Source organism: Megascapheus bottae, chromosome 3, assembly GCF_031878675.1.
Source record: "Megascapheus bottae isolate mThoBot1 chromosome 3, mThoBot2.hap1, whole genome shotgun sequence".
Classification (NCBI taxonomy): Eukaryota; Metazoa; Chordata; class Mammalia; order Rodentia; family Geomyidae; genus Megascapheus; species Megascapheus bottae.
The window spans coordinates 18,693,825-18,713,367 of NC_143511.1; the positions used below are offsets into that span (position 1 = coordinate 18,693,825).

At 36.7% G+C, this 19,543-nt stretch overlaps 1 protein-coding gene across 9 annotated transcripts in view; it reads right to left on the bottom strand.

The window, feature by feature from the left end:
- Vps13a (vacuolar protein sorting 13 homolog A) overlaps window positions 1–19,543 on the bottom strand; it is a 175,881-nt gene that overhangs the window by 110,953 nt on the left and 45,385 nt on the right. For all 9 annotated transcript variants that reach the window (XR_016534893.1, XR_016534896.1, XR_016534895.1 and 6 more), the window contains 5 exons: window positions 8,473–8,659; window positions 8,272–8,386; window positions 7,753–7,889; window positions 6,074–6,206; window positions 2,064–2,181 (listed from right to left, as the gene is read on the bottom strand). Coding sequence is in view for 5 of the 9 variants with exons in the window: in XM_090329619.1 (XP_090185745.1) it covers window positions 2,064–2,181; window positions 6,074–6,206; window positions 7,753–7,889; window positions 8,272–8,386; window positions 8,473–8,659 (690 nt within the window). In the remaining 4 variants the exon portion in view is untranslated. The remainder of the gene's footprint in view (window positions 1–2,063; window positions 2,182–6,073; window positions 6,207–7,752; window positions 7,890–8,271; window positions 8,387–8,472; window positions 8,660–19,543) is intronic.

Sequence of the window (19,543 nt, forward strand, 5' to 3'; positions counted from 1 at the left end):
ACTAAGCAACAAAAAGCTAAAGTAGAGCTATGAAGTGGTAGAGTGGCAGCCTTTAGCCAGAAGCTATGAGACAGTGCTCAGTACTGCACCAGTTCAAGTACCAGTAACTGGAGGGTCAGGTGGGCAAAGGAAGGGGAAACATATTATTGAGTTTGCATTTGGAAGTCAATGCATATTTGCCTGTTATTGAGAAACTTTTTAGGAAATACCAGAGAAGGTTAAATAGGCAAAGGGTCCCTGGGAAATAAATGAAAGAATTTAAGTCTTAACTCTAAAAATCAAACAATACATAAAGCTAAACTGTCACATACACAAAAAGAAAAATTCCAGTATGCATAGACTGGACGTAATTCAGACTTCCAAAAGAATGAAGCCTAGAAGCCTAGTAAGTTTTAGGTCAATACATAATACTGCTAATAAGTAGTGTCACAATATGATAAAAGTCAACCAAAAAGGGTTTGGATAGAATAGGCAAGGAGAAGATTTCTTAAAGAAGGTATTTTAGCTTCCAGAGTAAAAATCAGTCCCCAATCTCACACCTCAAAAAACAAATAAAGAAAAAAACCAAAAAACCTGGGAGAGGTGGGCCCAGGTGGCTTGTGCCTACTCAAGAGACTGAGATCTGAGGATCATAGCTCAACAGCCAGCACTGGCAGGGAAATCTATGAGACTCTTTCCACAAAACTGGAAATAAGAATGTGGCTCAAAATAGTAGCATCCTAGCCCTGAGCAAAAGCTCAAGGACACTGTATATGCCCTGAGGTCAAGCCCCAAACCAGCAAAACAAAATAGAAACAAAACAAATCTCTGAGGATTGTGGCAAGTCTCTCATAAGTCGCCCTTAGGTCTTTTCTTTTCCATGCTACATTCCATATGAAAAAGGATCAAACTATGCCCAATTCCTTCTATTCATACCCATACCCACCACCATGTGAACATTCTATTCTCCCTTAATAATAGCAATTCTCCCCAAACTATTTGGAAGGCCATTAAATGACCTTCTGATAAAAATTTTCAATAATTCTGTTATTGAGGTTTGCTTACAAGACAAAAAGTGTTTGCAGAAAGAGGTGAAATGACTGCCTCTATTTCTAAAAAAAAAAAACTACATAAGAATAAGCAAGCTAAATGATGTAGTCTAGTTTTAGTATACAACTACATTTTCCATTTTGTATAGGATTTAAAAGATAAATACATAAGAATTAACTTTGTCTCTGTTAACAGGTATAGAGCATGTAAGATTTTAAATTGAGACATCAGTAACTTAAGCTTAAGGGGGTAGAGTGTAAAACATGGTTTTGTTTTCTTGCATGCAGTTGTAACTAAGTTGCTATCAATACTAACTAGACTGTAATAGCTTTAGGATATTATATATAATCTCCAGAGTAATCTGGAAGAAAATATTCATTATCTATTAAAAATTAAATGAAAATATGTTACAAAAATGTCAACTAAATACAAAGAAAGGCAGTAACTGTACACCTCGAAACTGTAAATCAAACACTGACAGAATTACAAAGGATAGACGTCTCACTAAAAACAGTCAATAGAATTTAATCCCTACAATCAATATAGAACCAAACAAGGGATCATGGGATCTATTAAATAATAGAAGTCTAAATTTACTATATATACTTCACGGATAAACCTTGAAGACGTTATGCTGAATGCAGTAATCCACAACAAAAACAGACATGTATTGTACAGATCCACTTATGTGGAGAGACTAAAATAGTTACATTCATAAAGAATACACATAAAATGTTGGCAGTCAATGCCACCAAGGTGGCAGAGTTTAGATAATGGGATATTATTGGCTAATGGGCAGAGTTTCAATTTGGAAGGTAGTAAATTTCTAGAGGTAGATGTTCACTGATTGTCCAACAATGTAAATGTACTTAAAGTGGACCGACTATGTAGTTAATTTAAATGACAAATAATTTAAATAGCAAAATGCTTTATTACATGTATTCTGCAAGGAAAAATGGCCAAAGAAATACGGCATTTTCCTTACGATTGAATTATTTAGAATATCTAAATCATATGAAACAGATAATACATACTTGGGCATCCTGATATCCATGAAAACCATGGCTTTAGAGAGCTCCACGCTGACATGCATGGGTACCAAAATATGCTGTGTAGATACATTCAGTTTTCGTGCTTCTTTCCAATTATCACCTAATTACAGAAAACGTTTCATATTTAACATTATCATAATTTTAATAATAAAACCCCAAAATTACCATTAATATTTCATATCTACCTACATACTACCTGGTGTAAGAAAAATAATCCTAGTTACCTAACGTTCTGATCATCTTCATTATCTAAAGTAAAACATAAACAAAAGGAAAAATTCATCATTTTTTTTGCACTGCTTCCAGAGATACTATATATTCTAGTGTAATTTTAAAACTGCTGTTTTTGGGACCGGGAGTTTGGCCCAGGACTGGAAAAAAAAAATGCTGTTTTTAAAAGTGTATTTTTTTAAAGCATATTTTGTTTTATTTTTGCCAGTCCTGGGCCTTGAACTCAGGGCCTAGGCACTGTCCTTGGGCTTTCTCAAAACTAGAGCTCTACCACTTGAGCCACAGCACCATTTCTGGCTTTTTGTTTTCTATGTGTGTGGTACCAAGGAATCAAACCCAAGTTTTCATGAACGCTAGGCAAGCACTCTACAACTAAGCTAAACTCCCAGCTCTACTTTTAATCAAATGTACTTTGCATCTATTGACTGACCTCTACCACAATACAACAGTAAAAGGAAAAGAATAGGAAAATGAGTTTTATATAATAGTAACTGATGAACAATACAATCTATTCAAGATTTATAAATATCATTGTTCTGGACAATTGTAAATTTTAATTTTCCTAGTGATGCAATTATTCTACTTTAAAAACAGACGTAGAGGCCAGGACTTTGGACTAGTTGTAGAGTGTTTGCCTAGCATGCACACAGACCCAGGATTGGTTCTTAGGTACCATATACAAAAAAAAAAAGCCGGAAGTGGTTCTGTGGCTCAAGTGGTAGAGCTCTGGCCTTGAGAAAGCCCAGGGACAGTGCTCAGGGCCCAGGACTGGCAAAAAAAAAACAGATGCAAAACTTAAAATTTTTCTATGTCAGTGTAACAATGATAAAACTGAAAATCACATCCAGGCCTACAGACAATAATCACAGCAGTATACAGATGTAAAAGTTCCATTAGGGCCATGAGTTTGGCTTAGTGGTAGAATGCTTGCCTAACATGGACAAAAGACCCAGGTTCAATTCCTCAGTATCACATACACAGAAAAAAAGCCAGAAGTGGTGCTATAGCTCAAGTGATGGAGCACTAGCCTTGAGAAAGCCCAAGGACAGTGCCCAGGTCCTGAGTTCAAGCTCCAGGACTGGGGAAAAAAAATGTTCTGTTAGAAAGTAGTTAAATAATTTATAGCATGATCTTAAAGCTTAATACTGCTAATGAAAGTCATAAATTCAAGCACCTAAAATATTACTGGTAAATAGAAAACTATGTTAATCAGGGATGGTTACATTGATATACTTCTTTAGTATTGCCACTCAGAAGGTAGAGGAAGAACTATCAATTTGATACCAACCTACGTTACATAATGATATTTTACTTCAAAGAACACCACCATCATACCAAAAAAGGAAAGAGATAAAGGACAGATAGACAAAAGGAGGAAAGGGAGGGAGGGATTTTTTTTTTAATGTCAGTCACAATTACTTCCACATAAAATTAAATATTCCACAAGTACACTCCATATACTCATAGACAAAGTGAAAATAACACTAAAATGATATGTGCTAAAATATCCATAGTATTCATGTATGAACAATAAGATAAAGGTTGATCTTTATGGTTGTTCATGCCTTTTAAGACAGGCCAAAGAATATACCCAAATTTTTGTTATCAATATTAGGTCTTAAGACCAGGAACTGGTGGCATATGCCTATAACCTTTGTTACTCAGGAGACTAAGACCTAAAGAAGGCAATTCAAAGCCAGTGCAAGTCTATGAGACTCCATTCCAATTAACCAGCAAAAAGCTGGCCTGTAGGCATGGCTCCAGTGGTAGAGTGCCAGCCATAAACAAGAAAGTCAAGCAAACATAAAAACCCTGAGCTTAAACCCTAAAATGAAACACACACACACACACACACACACACACACACACACACACACGAAGCTCAGTGAATAGAGCATTTCTGTAGCATACAAACCCCTGGCTTTATACATAAAATATACATATATCAAAAATATTGTCAAAAAAGAGTAATAGGGTCTATATAGTACAGATCATCATTATGTAGATTATATAGTCTTATATAATCATAATCTATATAGATAACTATATATTTAAAATATTAATTTATATATCTTTATATACCTACATATCTGTAGATAGAAAATATAAGATTACATATAATCTATGTTATATACTACACATTAATATATTAATTATATCTTCAATTATATGTGAATATATAATATAGATTACATATTCTAATCTATAAGATTATACAGTCTATATAGTGATATCTATTATATCCATATAGTAATATATCATTTAAAACTAGTGTTTCAAGTCAGAGAGAAATCTTCCTTAGAAACAAGGAAACATTAAGCTCCTGGACATAGGAGCCTAATTCCATCAAGCACTGGGTACTGCTGGCTCTCAAGAGATCTTATAATCATATAAAGCTATCCCCTAAAAAAAAAAAAAAAGTTCAAGAAAAAAAATCATTTGCTTAAAATCAGTATTTGTCAACTTAAAGGAATGCCACCTGTCATTAAATAACAATTTTTAATTTTAGCTTTTTTGTTTGCTTTTTGCTGCCAGTCCTGGGCTGTGAACTCAGGGTCTGGGACCTGTCCCTGTGCTCAAGGCTAGTGCTCTACCACTCGAGCCACAGCGCCACTTCTGGCGTTGGGTAGCAGATAAGTTTGGTTGGCACAAAACTGGGATCCTCAGATCTCAGCTTCCTGATAAGCTAAGATTACAAGTGAAAGCCATAGGTGACCAGTCAGTTTTAGCATGTTTTAACAAAGGACTTTTATCTTAAATATCAACTTAAGTACATAATGGCTCACAGACTTCAAACTTATAACCAAAATATTTAAGCAAAGAAAATAGCACAAACTTATTCCAAGAAAAAATGGACTTTTGAAAATAACTTGCTTTTGCCACCACAATACTTCTTGGGCTTTTTCCACAATAACCAAAATATAATAGAAACACAAACCAAGTCATTATTGTAAAATATAGACCAAGAAAGGAAAATGTTCTAGTTCCATATAAACTAATTTTAACAGTAATTACTTTGGCTTCTGATTGCTTCTTTTGTTAGCCCTGGTTATTACAGTGTGACCATATATACACAGAGAGATCTCTAATTTCCAAACTTTGTTAAATGATATAAAGGTTCATTAAAACTCTAATGATTCAGAAACAGTATGGTAGAATGAAGAGAGGACTAAACACAACTAAAGAATTCTCTACTTTTAGTAGTTTGTTAATTAAAGTTAACTTCTGACTCTAAGTTCATCTAAAAACCAGAAATCAATCAGTGACTGAGACAAGCTATTTCTGGCATAGTGACATCCATAATGTTTAGCTTCTTATTATTTAGGCTGTCAGAGCCTCTAACCAATTACCTCTAGCCTGGTTATCCAAATGCTTCTTCTAGTTATTCAATTGTATTAATAGGAATATCAGTGCAATCTGGGCTAAAGGTTAGAACTGGTACAGATTGAGTATTTTCATCTTTAGCACTACTAACATTTGTTGGAGGCTAATCTATACACTATAATCTGACTAGTACCATCCCTAACCTATGCTCAGTAAAGGCTCAGTCAACCTAATCTTTATCTGTAGTAAACAAAAATTTCCTCTAGATTATTGACATTTGTCTCCTTAGTGCCAAAACTTCCTTTTTAAGATTGATAGGTGATATTTACTATTAATTCTTATTTTAAAATACAAAAAATTCTAACACAATTATGAGAATGTCTTCAAATTAAAAACTTAATACTACAGAAATATCAGTCAATGTATTCTATACTCACCAACTCTACTATAAAGTAATTGTATGCTTGTGAGTTGAACATCAAAAGAATCATAAGCTCTATGCATTAACTCTTCAAGTTTGGCTCCACTTAGTTTCACGTCTGGTAACTCTGATCGACTTTTACTTGTCACCTTGAAGTTAATTTTTTAATAGTTTAGACTATGCGAAGCACTTCACAATTTTAAGCACTATTATCATCTTTCAACTCTCAAATAAAAAAAAAGTAACACAAATAGATAATTAATGAGAAGACATATAAAGCTTTTAGAAAGTTATTGTCCATATGTTGAGATGGACAGGTATAAAGGGAATTGTTACCTGGAGAGTTATGTTTCTCATTTATATTAAAAGGATGAAACCACGATGGTCTTAGAACATACTTACACAGACTTAAAATTTAATCTAAAGTCTTAAAATCTGGTTAAAAGCTTTATTTCATCCAAGATCAAGAGACAAATCTAGCTTATTGCAGTAATCTATGCACATACATAAACTTTCTATGATACAATGGCAAATATCCAGATAGTTTTATTATTAGTAAAAAAGAGACAGGATTTAATATTAGGATGGCTGAATTTTTAGCCCATTTCTGCCATATATGTGCCTTCCAAAATGTTTGTTTCTATCTTTTCTTCCTTCTTGGCATTCTGCCTTTTTAACTTAAACATCACAGAGATTATTCCACAAAAGTATGTTAATGATCACATTGTTTCTATTTGTATAGCTCCTATGGACAAGACTATCAAAAATGGTTGTGTTCCAAGTGAACTTTAAGTAACAGTAAAACAAATTATTTACGTTAAAAAAAGTACATATCCTTACTCCTTATTGTACGCGGTTGACATTAAAACAATTCAGAAACCACACTCAAACATGATTATGTAGCTACATAAACTTTTATTATAAATATAAACCCTGTTGGTCTACGTAAGTACCAAGTGCAGAATAATAATAAATACAGATTATTTAGAAATGGAGATATAGAGATGGAGGGAACTGTGAATGAAGAGAAGGAGTGAAGGAAAGGACATAATCTTAGCCAAAAAAATCATTCTTACATTATCTAGTTTGATCTTTAAATTATTATAGGTATTCCTCTACATTTAAGAATACAGAGAAATCCAATCCAATGATTTTTATAATAATGAAAATGTTCTGAATTGGCACTTCTGAAAAAGTTCATTAAATGAAAGAAAACCGAAATGATATAAATACAATACTACCTTCAATTTAATATTAACAGAACTATTAAAATGTCAATGTTCATTACATACATAAAAATTTACAAATTAAAACTGAAAATGAATTTTTAAGCATGAGTATCGAATTCTATAAATGTAATTTGTAAGTTTACCCCTGATCTTCGGAGTTCAATTAGTCATTTGGTTTTAGAAATGTCAGGAGGTGGGGGCAATGAGAGTTACACTCAAGTGAATAAAGATTCATTTGTTCAACCACAGTAAAATGTGAATGAGTATCTTCACTCACTTAAATTAAAATCTACTTTATTCATCAGAAAGGAAGATTTCTCAAATCCTAGTATCTACCATAAAGTGTTATACATCAGTGACATAAATCAAATGAGACTAATCAAAGTATCTAATAACCAAGGTATATTTTTACATAGAGAATGACCCTATAAGCCACTTAAAGCAATCCAATATTATTAGTGTATACCTTTAGATGACCAAGATCCAAAAGAAGTATATTTGATGTAGGACTAAAAATGCCATCTTGTGGGACAATAACATATGAAGCCTTCAAATTAATTCTGAGATCAAGAACTTTCTGTGTTTCAATAATGTACAGTAGACCTGTGGAAAATTTAAATGTTCACAATGAATGTTTCACAAGTTACTATTAAAACAGGAAAATCACTAGACAAACGAGTGGATAAAAGTCTTAAAATAATCAACAATCAGTGTCAATCATAAGAAAATGTTTGAAATTTCCAATATAAATTTAATATATTTGTTGGTCAATACCTGTCATACTGTTAAATAAGCCTGAGTATAAAATTTGAGTGATGTCTTACAAGTTTTTAACTCACAATCTCAATCTGAGTATAAATGAAAAAAATGCAGCCCCAAAAGATATTAAGTGATATGAAATTTTTATTCATAGCTACTATTAAAATCATTCTAAATAGAGATCTAATATATCATATATCTTTCAAGTCAACAACTTGAAAGTTACCTGTTGCTGTTTTATTTCGAAATTCTTCAAGTTTTGTCAAAGTTGCTGAAGTGAGCTGTGCTAGATGTACATCTTTTGGAGGTCTGAAGAACTCGACTATACTATTCACTGTCCTCTGTTAAAACAAGTATTATTAATGTTAAACACAAATTCAAAGCAAATTCAATTACATTAAAATTTGGCAAGGTAGAAAATGCTTACTGCATCATATATTATTTCTAAGGGTTCAGCTTCTATGATACACCTTTGGGCAACAGTTTCATCTAATGGATTTATTTCAAATATAATTTGGAAGAGTGACATATTATCCAATGATGACAGGAGGTAGGGTTTTTCTGAATTATCTGGTAAGCCAGTAATATAAAATGAATCAATTCTGGTTTCAAATCTGTAAGAGAAATGATAAGAGAAAAAGTAGAAATCAGAAAAGTTTTCAAACTGAAACTTTAAAACAATAACTAGTAAAGATAACATCTTTATATTTTTTGCAACTCAAGCCCTTTCATATAAAATGTACATGATTTAACTAATATAATTTCACAAAAAACATATTCCTATGTTTTCTTTTCAAAAAGCTTTGATAAGCTAATATTTGGTGTACTCAATGGCAGTCTAAGAAATTAAACAATTTATGTGACGCTTAATCAATGTAATTCTGGAAAGTCATAAGTACTTCCTCTAGTAAGAATAAATAATAACCAAGCAGTATTTCTAGAATGGTTCTATGAGGATTTTAGCAACTCTTTTCTCCACAATCCTTTCCAAACATAAAAAAACTGCTAAAATTTCAAATCCCTGGACATCAGCTTAAGGGCACACTATAAGCAGAAAAACAATTATTCAAGAAAATCCACTAAAATTCAGTAAAATAAAAAAAAAACAGAACTGGAAGCACTAAAAATATTTTCATTTCCTATCCCTAGCCCCACAACATGTTACTGAAGATCTATGCTGGGTGTCCTCAGCTTAAAAAAGAGGCTCCTCTTCCCTAGGCTCCACTCTAAGGTACATCTTTACCTCAGGAAGAATAGGTAGCCAGCATTTTTCATTCTTCCATTACTAGATACATCCACAAAAGCTCTATTCTAGAAAATGCTATCAAGAAAACTGGGGTTCCCTCTCCTTCCCAAGCTGTATTCCAAGACACCAGAGTCATAACTACCTCTCCCCAATTTTGGTCCGAAGGCCTAGGTTCCATCCTGGAACAAGTGAACCCTCCTTAGTAAAATTCAAATACCAAGGGAAAATGTCACTCTGGAAGAATGAGGCTTTCATGTACCTGCCTGCATACACAGTACAACTGAGGTTCCAACCAAGAGCAGGGGCAAGCTGAAAGGACTAATTGCTCTTCTGAAGAGAACTGTCATTTTTATAGCAAAGTAAGTTTTCATACTTAAATGCATTGTTGACTACAATGACAATCTCTGTAAAACTAACACATGAAATGGTAGGCAAACTACAAGTCCGACAGAACCAGGAGAAGAAAAAAAGTTAAGAAAGTTTCTCCGGACCACACTTGTAAGTAGTAAAGACTAATTGCATATGCTATGCTGTACCCATTAAAGAGAAATTAGAGCTTGACTACCCTAAGACTTGTAATAATAATGAAGAACTCATATTGCTAGATATCTTAAAGGATCACATCTTACCAGTCATGCAATAACAAATTATTTCAATCCAGGTAGGGTTATTAGGAAAACAATTCACTCATGCCTCGTAGTTAATTTGTGCCATCTCTAACAGAAACACCAGAGAAAACTCATGGCTATATACAGAGGGAAATTCCCTGGCTAACTACAAATAAAATTCCCAAAATTTTGAAAGTAGCGACCAGGCCATATATAAATATAATAGTAGGTAGGAAAATCTCACTGGTCCAGGAATCCTCATCATAACTTTGAAGTTTGTACTAACAGGGGTACAACCTCTAAAAAGGCAAGCTAAACGATAAGTATTAGCTAGGCATCAGTGAGATTACATGCCTGTAATCTTAGGTTCAAGAGCCAAGGGTGGGCAGAAAATTATGAAAAGTACATGAGACTCTCCTAATAACTAGCAGAAAGTCAGAAGTGGAGGCATGGTTCAGGTGACAGAGAACTAGACCTTAGCCAAAAAGCCATGCCAGAGCAGGAGTCCCTGAGTTCAAGCCACAAGTACTGACAAAAGAGAGACAGAGACACAGACACAGACAGACACAGACAGACACAGACAGACACAGAGAGAGAGAGAGAGAGAGAGAGAGAGAGAGAGAGAGAGAGAGAGAGAGAGAGAGAGAGAGAGAGAGAGAGATTAGCTGATTGTTGTAAAAAAAAAAAACCTTCCTCATTTAGATATAAAACTTAATAAACTAAGTGACATAATTCTTTATTATAACAAGACTGTGTTAAATGATGCTACACCAGCATAGCTAATTGGAGCACAAAAAGTCCAGAAGACTATAATTCCAATAAATCAGCAAAAAGGCTGGACTGGAGGTCTGGTTCAAGTTATAGAGCACCAGCCAAGAGCAAAAAATGCCCAACAGGAAAGGAAGATGGCACCGAGACAATAGGGACGCAGCCTAGCTTTCTCTGACAAAAAGAGAGAACCAGGGAGTCCCACGAGCCAACTACCTAAAGAAATCCACAACAACATACTTGGCGGCCAAGCAATAGAACTTAACTCAGACCCCAACACCCCACCCGAGAAAGACTGGCAGGAGCAGGGGGGCAAGGAATTTAGAATCCTGTCCCTTCCCTCAACAGCCCCCTCCCTCAGGCCATTGACTGGAGATTGACAGACGGGCTACCCATAAGACCCAGGACCCCACCAAGGGAGGCGGGGCTGTCCCAACTCCCACCCGCCCAACGGGCTCAACCCCCAGCCCTCTGACTGGAGACTGACAAGCTGGCGGACCCTAAGACTCAGAACCCCACCAGGGGAGGCGGAGCTGTCCCAGCTCCCACCCGCCCACCAGGCTCCTCTCCCAGGCCACTGGATCTGGAGAGTGGAGGGCGTTGGGACCCTACCTTACAACAGTGGGTAGGGGGTGCGGGAAAATAGGAGCCAGCATCTGCCCCCCCCCCCAATTCCTGAGCAAGGCATCCTCCAGCTGGGAATCCTGAGCAAGACACCACCGAGGAGCCCCCCACAGTCACAGACTCTGACAAAGCAGTGGAAACACAGCAGGGATCTGAAGGGCCAACCAGCAGCCAAGCTCCCCTTCTGAGAACCAAAAAGGCATGGCTCTGCCCTTACAGCCCACGTCCCCAGCTGGGCCCCGCCCCTGGGAACAGAAGGGTGTCCTGCTGGTCCTGCTGAGAGCCCCTGAAACTCTCAATCCCCAGACCCTTGGCTTGGGGCCGCCCCTGGAAGCAGCACAGGAAAACGTCCGCCAACTCAGACAGAAGCTCCCAGAGCCATCCCATGGTCCACTGTGAGGTCACTGGTTGGGCTAAGAGCTAGTCGTGCAGCAACACATAAGTTTTATTCTAATACTTTCCAAACTTTGTACTCAAATACGCTACCTACTTACCCCCTGACCTCTCTCATTCTATTTTTCTATCTCTGGACCTCTGCTCGTCTTTCAACCCTTATACTGCATGGATCTACACTTGATGGCTGTTGAGCAACACTGTATATCTAGGTGTTTAATTATTCTCTAGGCTCAGAGGGACTTAAAGACAATAGAGACTGGATTGAGAGGCTTATTGTTTTGGGTATAAATCGCTTATCAGTGGATTATTAGTCTGGTCGGTAACTGCACAAAAAGAAAGAGTGATAACACCAATCAAAACTTGTGAACATCTAGAGTCTGCCAGCTACAGAGGTCTAGGTTGGTTATATCTGAAAAACTATAATAGTGTTTAGTATTAATCTTGCTCCCATTTTCAAATGGGCAGAACAAGAAACTCAAGAAAAATGTCAAATCAAGAAACAACATCCCCCACCCCCCTCACCCAATGTAAACAGCCAATGGAACAGTCACTGGCAAACCTAGATGAGAGTCTTCCAAGTGCTGTACAAATGCAATTGATAAACATCATTAATGAAAAATGTGAAAATATAAAGAAAGAGATAAGGTAGGAAGCCATAGCTGAACAAGAGGAAACCATAAACAAGGTGATAAGTGAAAAAGAAGAAGCCATAAAGGAGGCCATAATAAAGGTTTTTCAAAGAAAGATGGATGAATTCATAGAATCCACAAATAAAAAGGTGACCGAACTCCAGCAAATGTTCAAAGAAAATAAAGCTACTGAGCTAACCACTCAAATGGAAATCAAGGAGCTAAAGAAATCCATACATGATCTAAAAGAAGAGATGCAAGGCATCAAAAATGAGCAATTAAAAGCAAGGCAGATGAAAAATAAATTAGATAGCTTTGATAGCAGGTTAGAAAATGCAGAGGAGAGAATTTCCGGGGCTGAAGATAATTTAGTTATTATAGAGAAAGAACAGAAAATGAGTCAATCCAAATCTAGGAAAAATGAGAGAGCGCTTCAGGAGGTCCAAGATACAATTAGGAAGCCTAACTTAAGGCTAATTGGTATTGAGGAGGGCGTGGAGAAAGAGGTCAATGGTATTGGAAATATACTTCAGGGAATCATCTCAGAGAATTTCCCAAACATCCAGAAGGGCAGGCCCATCCAGATACAAGAAGCTTTTAGAACCCCAAACAGACCTGACCAGAAAAGAACATCCCACCGCCACATCGTAATCCGAACTGGATCAATAGAAACCAAAAAAAGGATCCTAAAGGCAGCCAGGGAAAAGGGTTCAGTAACCTATAAAGGAAAACCACTCAGAATAACCCCAGATTACTCAGCAGAGACCATGCAAGCAAGAAGTGACTGGAAGCATATATGTCATGCCCTTAAGTCAAATAACTACCAACCAAGAATATTGTAGACAGCTAAGCTCTCATTCATAACTGAGGGAACAATAAAAACATTCCATTCCAGGGAAAAGCTGCAACAATATGTTGCAACAAAACCAACACTACAGAGAATTCTCAAAGATGTTCTATACATAGAAAACCAAAATAAATGCAATATAGGGAAAGAAATGGCACCTAAACAGCATACCACCTAAGGACCACAAGAACTGTCAAGACACAGGCCCAAATAAAAGCTTTTAAAAATGGTAGGACCTAATAAATATCTCTCAATTCTAACTCTCAATATCAATGGACTTAACTCTCCAATTAAACGGCATAGGCTGTCTAGTTGGATCAAAAAGCAAGAGCCATCGTTCTGCTGTCTTCAAGAGACACATCTTACCCAAAAAAACAAGCATCTTTTGAAAGTGAGAGGTTGGAATAAACTCTATCAAGCTAACGGCCCCCATAAACAGGCTGGAGTTGCCATCCTCATATCAGATAAAATAGACTTCAAACCAAAATTAGTAAGAAAAGACAAAGAAGGTTACTACATACTACTAAAGGGATCTTTTCCTCCAGGAAGACATAACGATCCTAAATATTTACACACCCAATCCCGGAGCTCCAAACTTCATCAAGCAAACTTTACTTACACTGAAACCATACATAGATCCAAATACAGTGATTGTCGGTGACTTTAACACACCACTTTCACCTATGGACAGATCAACAAGGCAAAAACTCAACAGAGAAACCTTAGAACTGAACAACTATATAGACCAACTAGATCTAACAGACATCTGCAGAATATTCCACCCAGCAACAACACAATATACGTTTTTCTCAGCAGCACATGGAACATTTTCCAAAATAGATCACATCTTAGGCCATAAAACAAACCTGGACAGATTCAGAAACACTGAAATTATTCTATGCACACTCTCAGACCACAAAGGCATCAAATTGGAACTGAACACACATCTCCACCAACGAAAACCCTGTAACTCATGGAGACTGAACAACACATTGTTGAATCACCAATGGGTCATCGAAGAGATCAGAACAGAAATCCAACAGTTTATGAAATTTAACAGTAAGGAGCACACAAAATACCAACTCCTTTGGGACACAGCAAAGGCAGTACTCAGAGGAAAATTTATAGCGCTGAGTGCCTATAACAACAAGTTGGAAAATTTGCAAACCAACAAAGTTAATGTCTCACCTTAAGCTCCTGGAAAAAGAGCAACAAACCAACCCTAATCCCAGTAGAAAGCAAATAATTAAAATCGAAGCAGAATTAAATGATTTGGAATCCAAAAAAACTATAGAAAGAATCAACAAAACAAGGAGTTGGTTCTTTGAAAGAATTAACAAAATTGACAAACCCTTAGCAAATCTTACCAAAAAAAAGAAGAGAGCATATCGAAATAAAATCACAGATGAAAATGGTAATATCACGACAGAAATTACCAAGATCCAGAATATCATGAGGGAATACTTCTCAAACCTTTATGCCAACAAATTTGAGAATCTAGAAGAAATGGATGAATTCCTAGCCAATATTAACATACCTACACTGAACCAAGAAGAACTAAGCCAACTCAACAGGCCTATTTCAAGCTCTGAAATAGAAATGGCAATTAGAGAACTTCCACCTAAGAAAAGCCCAGGGCCAGATGGATTCACAGCTGAATTCTATAAGGTCTTCAAAGCAGAGCTCACACCAATACTCCTCAAGCTCTTCAACGAAATTGAAAATGAAGGTTCCTTACCAAACTCATTCTATGAAGCCAGTATAACCCTCATCCCCAAACCAGACAGAGATTCATCAAAGAAAGAGAACTATAGACCTATATCTTTGATGAACATCGACGCAAAACTTCTCAACAAAATACTGGCCAACCGTCTACCACAACTCATCAAAAAAATTATACACTATGATCAAACTGGATTCATCACAGGGAGGCAAAGCTGGTTCAACATACGCAAATCAATTAATATAATTCAACACATCAACAGGAGCAAGGACAAAAATCACATGATTGTCTCAATAGACGCGGAAAAGGCATTTGACAAGATCCAACACCCCTTTATGTTAAAAGCTCTGGAGAAACTAGGAATCCACGGAACATTCCTCAATGTAATAAAGGCTGTGTATGAGAAACCTACTGCTAGTATTACACTTAATGGTGAAAATCTAAAGCCATTCCCTCTTAAATCCGGAACGAGACAAGGATGCCCACTCTCTGCACTCCTCTTTAACATAGTACTAGAATTCCTAGCCAGTGCAATAAGGCAAGAAGCAGGCATAAAGGGGATCCAAGTAGGGAAAGAGGAAATAAAACTATCCCTCTTTGCAGATGACATGATTCTGTATTTAAAGAATCCTATAGACTCTACTCCCAAGCTCCTTGAGCTGATTCAAAACTTTGGAAGAGTAGCAGGCTACAAAATCAACCCTCAAAAATCAACTGCCTTCCTTTACGCCAACAGTGAGAGGACCGAGGCCATAATCAGGAAAGAAACTCCTTTCACAATAGCCTCAAAGAAAATAAAGTACCTAGGAATTAGCTTAACTAAGAATGTAAAGGACCTTTTTGACGAAAACTTTAAAACCCTAAAAAAGGAAATTAAAGCAGAACTAAGGAAATGGAAAAACCTCCCATGCTCCTGGATTGGAAGAATCAACATTGTGAAAATGACAATCTTGCCAAGAGCTATCTACAAATTCAATGCAATACCCATCAATATCCCAATGTCATTCTTTAAAGAAATAGAAGAGGCAATCCAAAATTTCATATGGAATAAAAAAAGACCCCGTATAGCAAAAACACTTCTTAGCAGAAAGAACAGCGCTGGAGGAATTTCAATTCCAAACTTTAGACTCTATTACAGAGCTATAATTCTCAAAACAGCTTGGTACTGGCACAGGAACAGGCCTGAAGACCAATGGAATAGAACTGAGGACCCAGATATTAAACCACAGACCTATGGCCACCTAATCTTTGACAAGGGAGCCAAAAAAATAGAATGGAAGAAAGACAGCCTCTTCAACAAGTTGTGCTGGTAGAATTGGTTAAGCACCTGCAGAAAACTAAAGCTGGATCCTTCTTTGTCACCTTGCACTAGAATTAACTCCAAATGGATCAAAGACCTGGAGGTAAAAGCTGACACACTGAAAACTTTACAGGAAGGAATAGGAGATACCCTAGGCCTCCTTGGCACAGGTGGAAACTTTCTTAACAAAGACCAAGAATCACAACAAATCAGAGAAAGGCTGGATAAGTGGGACTGCATTAAACTGCAGAGCTTTTGTATGGCAAAGGACATAGCTAGTAAACTAATCAGGAAGCCTACAGAGTGGGAAAAGATCTTCACCAACCAAACAACGGACAAAGGCCTCATATCTAAAATATATCAACAACTCAAAAAATTGAATCACTCCAAAACTAACCTCCAAAGTAACAACCATCCCATTACAAAATGGGCCAAAGACTTAAAGAGAGTCTTCTCTGAAGAAGAAACAAAAATGGCCTATAGACACATGAAGAAATGCTCCACATCTCTGGTCATAATAGAAATGCAAATCAAAACAACTCTAAGATTCCACCTCACTCCAGCTAGAATGGCCAGGATCAGGAAATCGAATGACAACAGATGCTGGAGGGATCACTACTACACTGTTGGTGGGAGTGCAAACTCGTCCAACCACTATGGAAAGCAGTGTGGCAGTGCCTCAAAAGGCTAAACATAGAACTCCCCTATGACCCAGCAATTCCACTACTTGGCATTTACCCAACCATCCAGAAACAAGGACATACTAAACCCACTAGCACAACAATGTTCATTGCAGCACTATTTACCATAGCAAAGATATGGAACCAACCTAGATGTCCCTCAGTTGATGAGTGGATCAACAAGTTGTGGTATTTGTACACAATGGAATTCTATGCTGCTGTCAGAAAGAATGACATCGCCCCATTTGTTAGGAAATGGAAAGACTTAGAAAAAATCATATTAAGTGAAGTAAGCCAGACTCAAAGGAACTTAGGCTCAATGGTTTCCCTCATTCGTCATAATCAGTAGAAACCTTGGGCTCTACTAGCAGAGATTTGCAATAGAGCAAAATCTTGATACATAAGGACATATAATGTGAAGCTAATTAAAAGGACCTCCAGGATAGTGAAACAAAAGCCATATAAGAAATGATTGTTGTCCTTAATGTACTATGTTGTCTCTCATCTCCTTTGCTGTCCCCTGTTATCTCATATTGGTATAGTATCTCACTTTGTTATCTGATATATTGAATTTATTTGTATTTGGATATTTGAAATTTGATAGGGAAGGGGGGAAAACCAAGACGGGTGAGGGGTGTGGGGGGGGAGGGAAACGGGTACCAAGACATGTGAAAGGGTATCAATGTATGTGAATTAACGCACCTTCTATCTGGCAAATATCATGTAACCCTTTTACTAATTACAATAAAAAAAAGAAAGTATAATAAAAAAAAATAAATAAAAAAAAAAGAAAAAATCATATTAAGTGAAGTAAGTCAGACTGAAAGGAACTTAGGCTCAATGTATGTGAATTAATGCACCCTCTTCTGGCAAATATCATGTAACCCTTTTACTAATTACAATAAAAAAAAAAATATGGGAAGAGAAAAAAAAAAATGCCCAACAATGCAAGGTAAGTGCTGGTTAAGTCACACCCTCCTCCGCCCCCCCCCCTTTTTTTTGCCAGTCCTGGGGACTGAACTCGGGGTCTGAGCACTTTCCTTGGGCTTTTTTCCCTCAGGGCTAGTGATCTACCACATTGATCCACACCACCCTTTCTGCTTTTCTATGTATGTATTACCAAGGAATCAAACCCCAGTCTCTGTGCATGCAAGGCAAGCACTCTAATCACTAGGCCAAACTCCTGGCCCCTACCCTAGCCCTTTTATCTTGATTGTATTCAAGGTAGGGTCTGCTTTACACCTGAGTTGGCTTGGGTTGAGATTTTCTGTTTTCCTCCACTGAATAGAGTCTTGTGAATTTCCATGCCTAGGCCGGCTTTGAATCCTCTGAACTTACTACCCTCAAGTTTTCTAATCTTTTTCCTTGCCTTTTGAATGGTCCTTGCAGGTTCTAGTTTTGCTTTTATCATCTTAGGCCAAAAAAAAAAAAAAGGAAAATAATATTAATCTTGAGGTTAAAAGTAATGACATGTTTATTTGGAAATTCCATCCTATCAGTTGTCACAAATGCTAAGCAACCTAATTTATTAACAGAAAAAGTAAAGTTTATTTTTTCTAAAACTGGAGGAGGAATCACTAATTGTGCAAGTACTACATAGTTTTTGTCAGTACATAGTATGGACATGCATGCACATGGCAACATATAGCAAGGTAATCCAGAACAATTTCTGCTAAAAGTAGAACATCTTAAATTCATTTTTGTTCCTGAAATCTCATACTTCATTAATCCTAATAAGTTTAAAAAAAAAAGCCAAGCAAAAGTAAGGTCTTGAGTTCAAGCCTCAGTACCTGCTCAAAACCCATAAAACCCTTTAACTAGCAACAAATTAGTAATGAGAAACGTGGCTTGACTGGTGAATTCTATAGATATTTAAAGAATAAGAATCCTCAAATTCTTTCAGAACACTTCTTTATATTTTATTGTAAAGATAATATACAGAGGAGTTACAGTTACATAAGGTAGTAAGTCTATTTCTTTTTGAACAATGTTACCCCTTCCATCACTTTCTCCCACTTTCCCTCCCTCCCACTCCCACCACCACAACTTGTAAAGTTCATTTCTAACATAGTGTCTAGTGAATATCACTATTGCATTGGTTCACCGTTTGATCCTCCTTTTCTGTGATTCCCCTTCCTGTTCCCAAATCAGATAAACGTATATAGGAGACAAAGGGTACCCAAATCAGAAAATGATCATAGAGAATAAGTCAGAGGAGAAAACAAAAGAAAATGACAGAAAAAAGAAATAACTCCAAACAGTACCACTAAAAAAATTAAATAAATAAAAAATAAACCTCTTTTTTTTCCAAATCATGTAGATCATTTCAATTAGCATTACTTTGGGCCGGGAGTTTGGTATAGTGGTAGAGTGCTTGCCTAGCATGCACGAAGACCTGGATTCGATTCCTCCACACCACATACATAGAAAAAAGCTGGAAGTGGGTGTTGTGGCTCAAAGGTAGAGCTTGACCTTTGAGAGAAATCCAAGGACAGTGCTCAGGCCCTGAGTTCAAGCCCCACAACTGGCAAAAACAAATTTTAAAAAACTCAGCTCAATTAGCATCACTTTATGGGGTCATGTATACATAGCTATTGGGCTTCTGGGAACCTCTGCTAGAACTAGGCATATACTAATTACTATAAACAAGGGAAAGCATGGAGCTTATGTTCCTTTT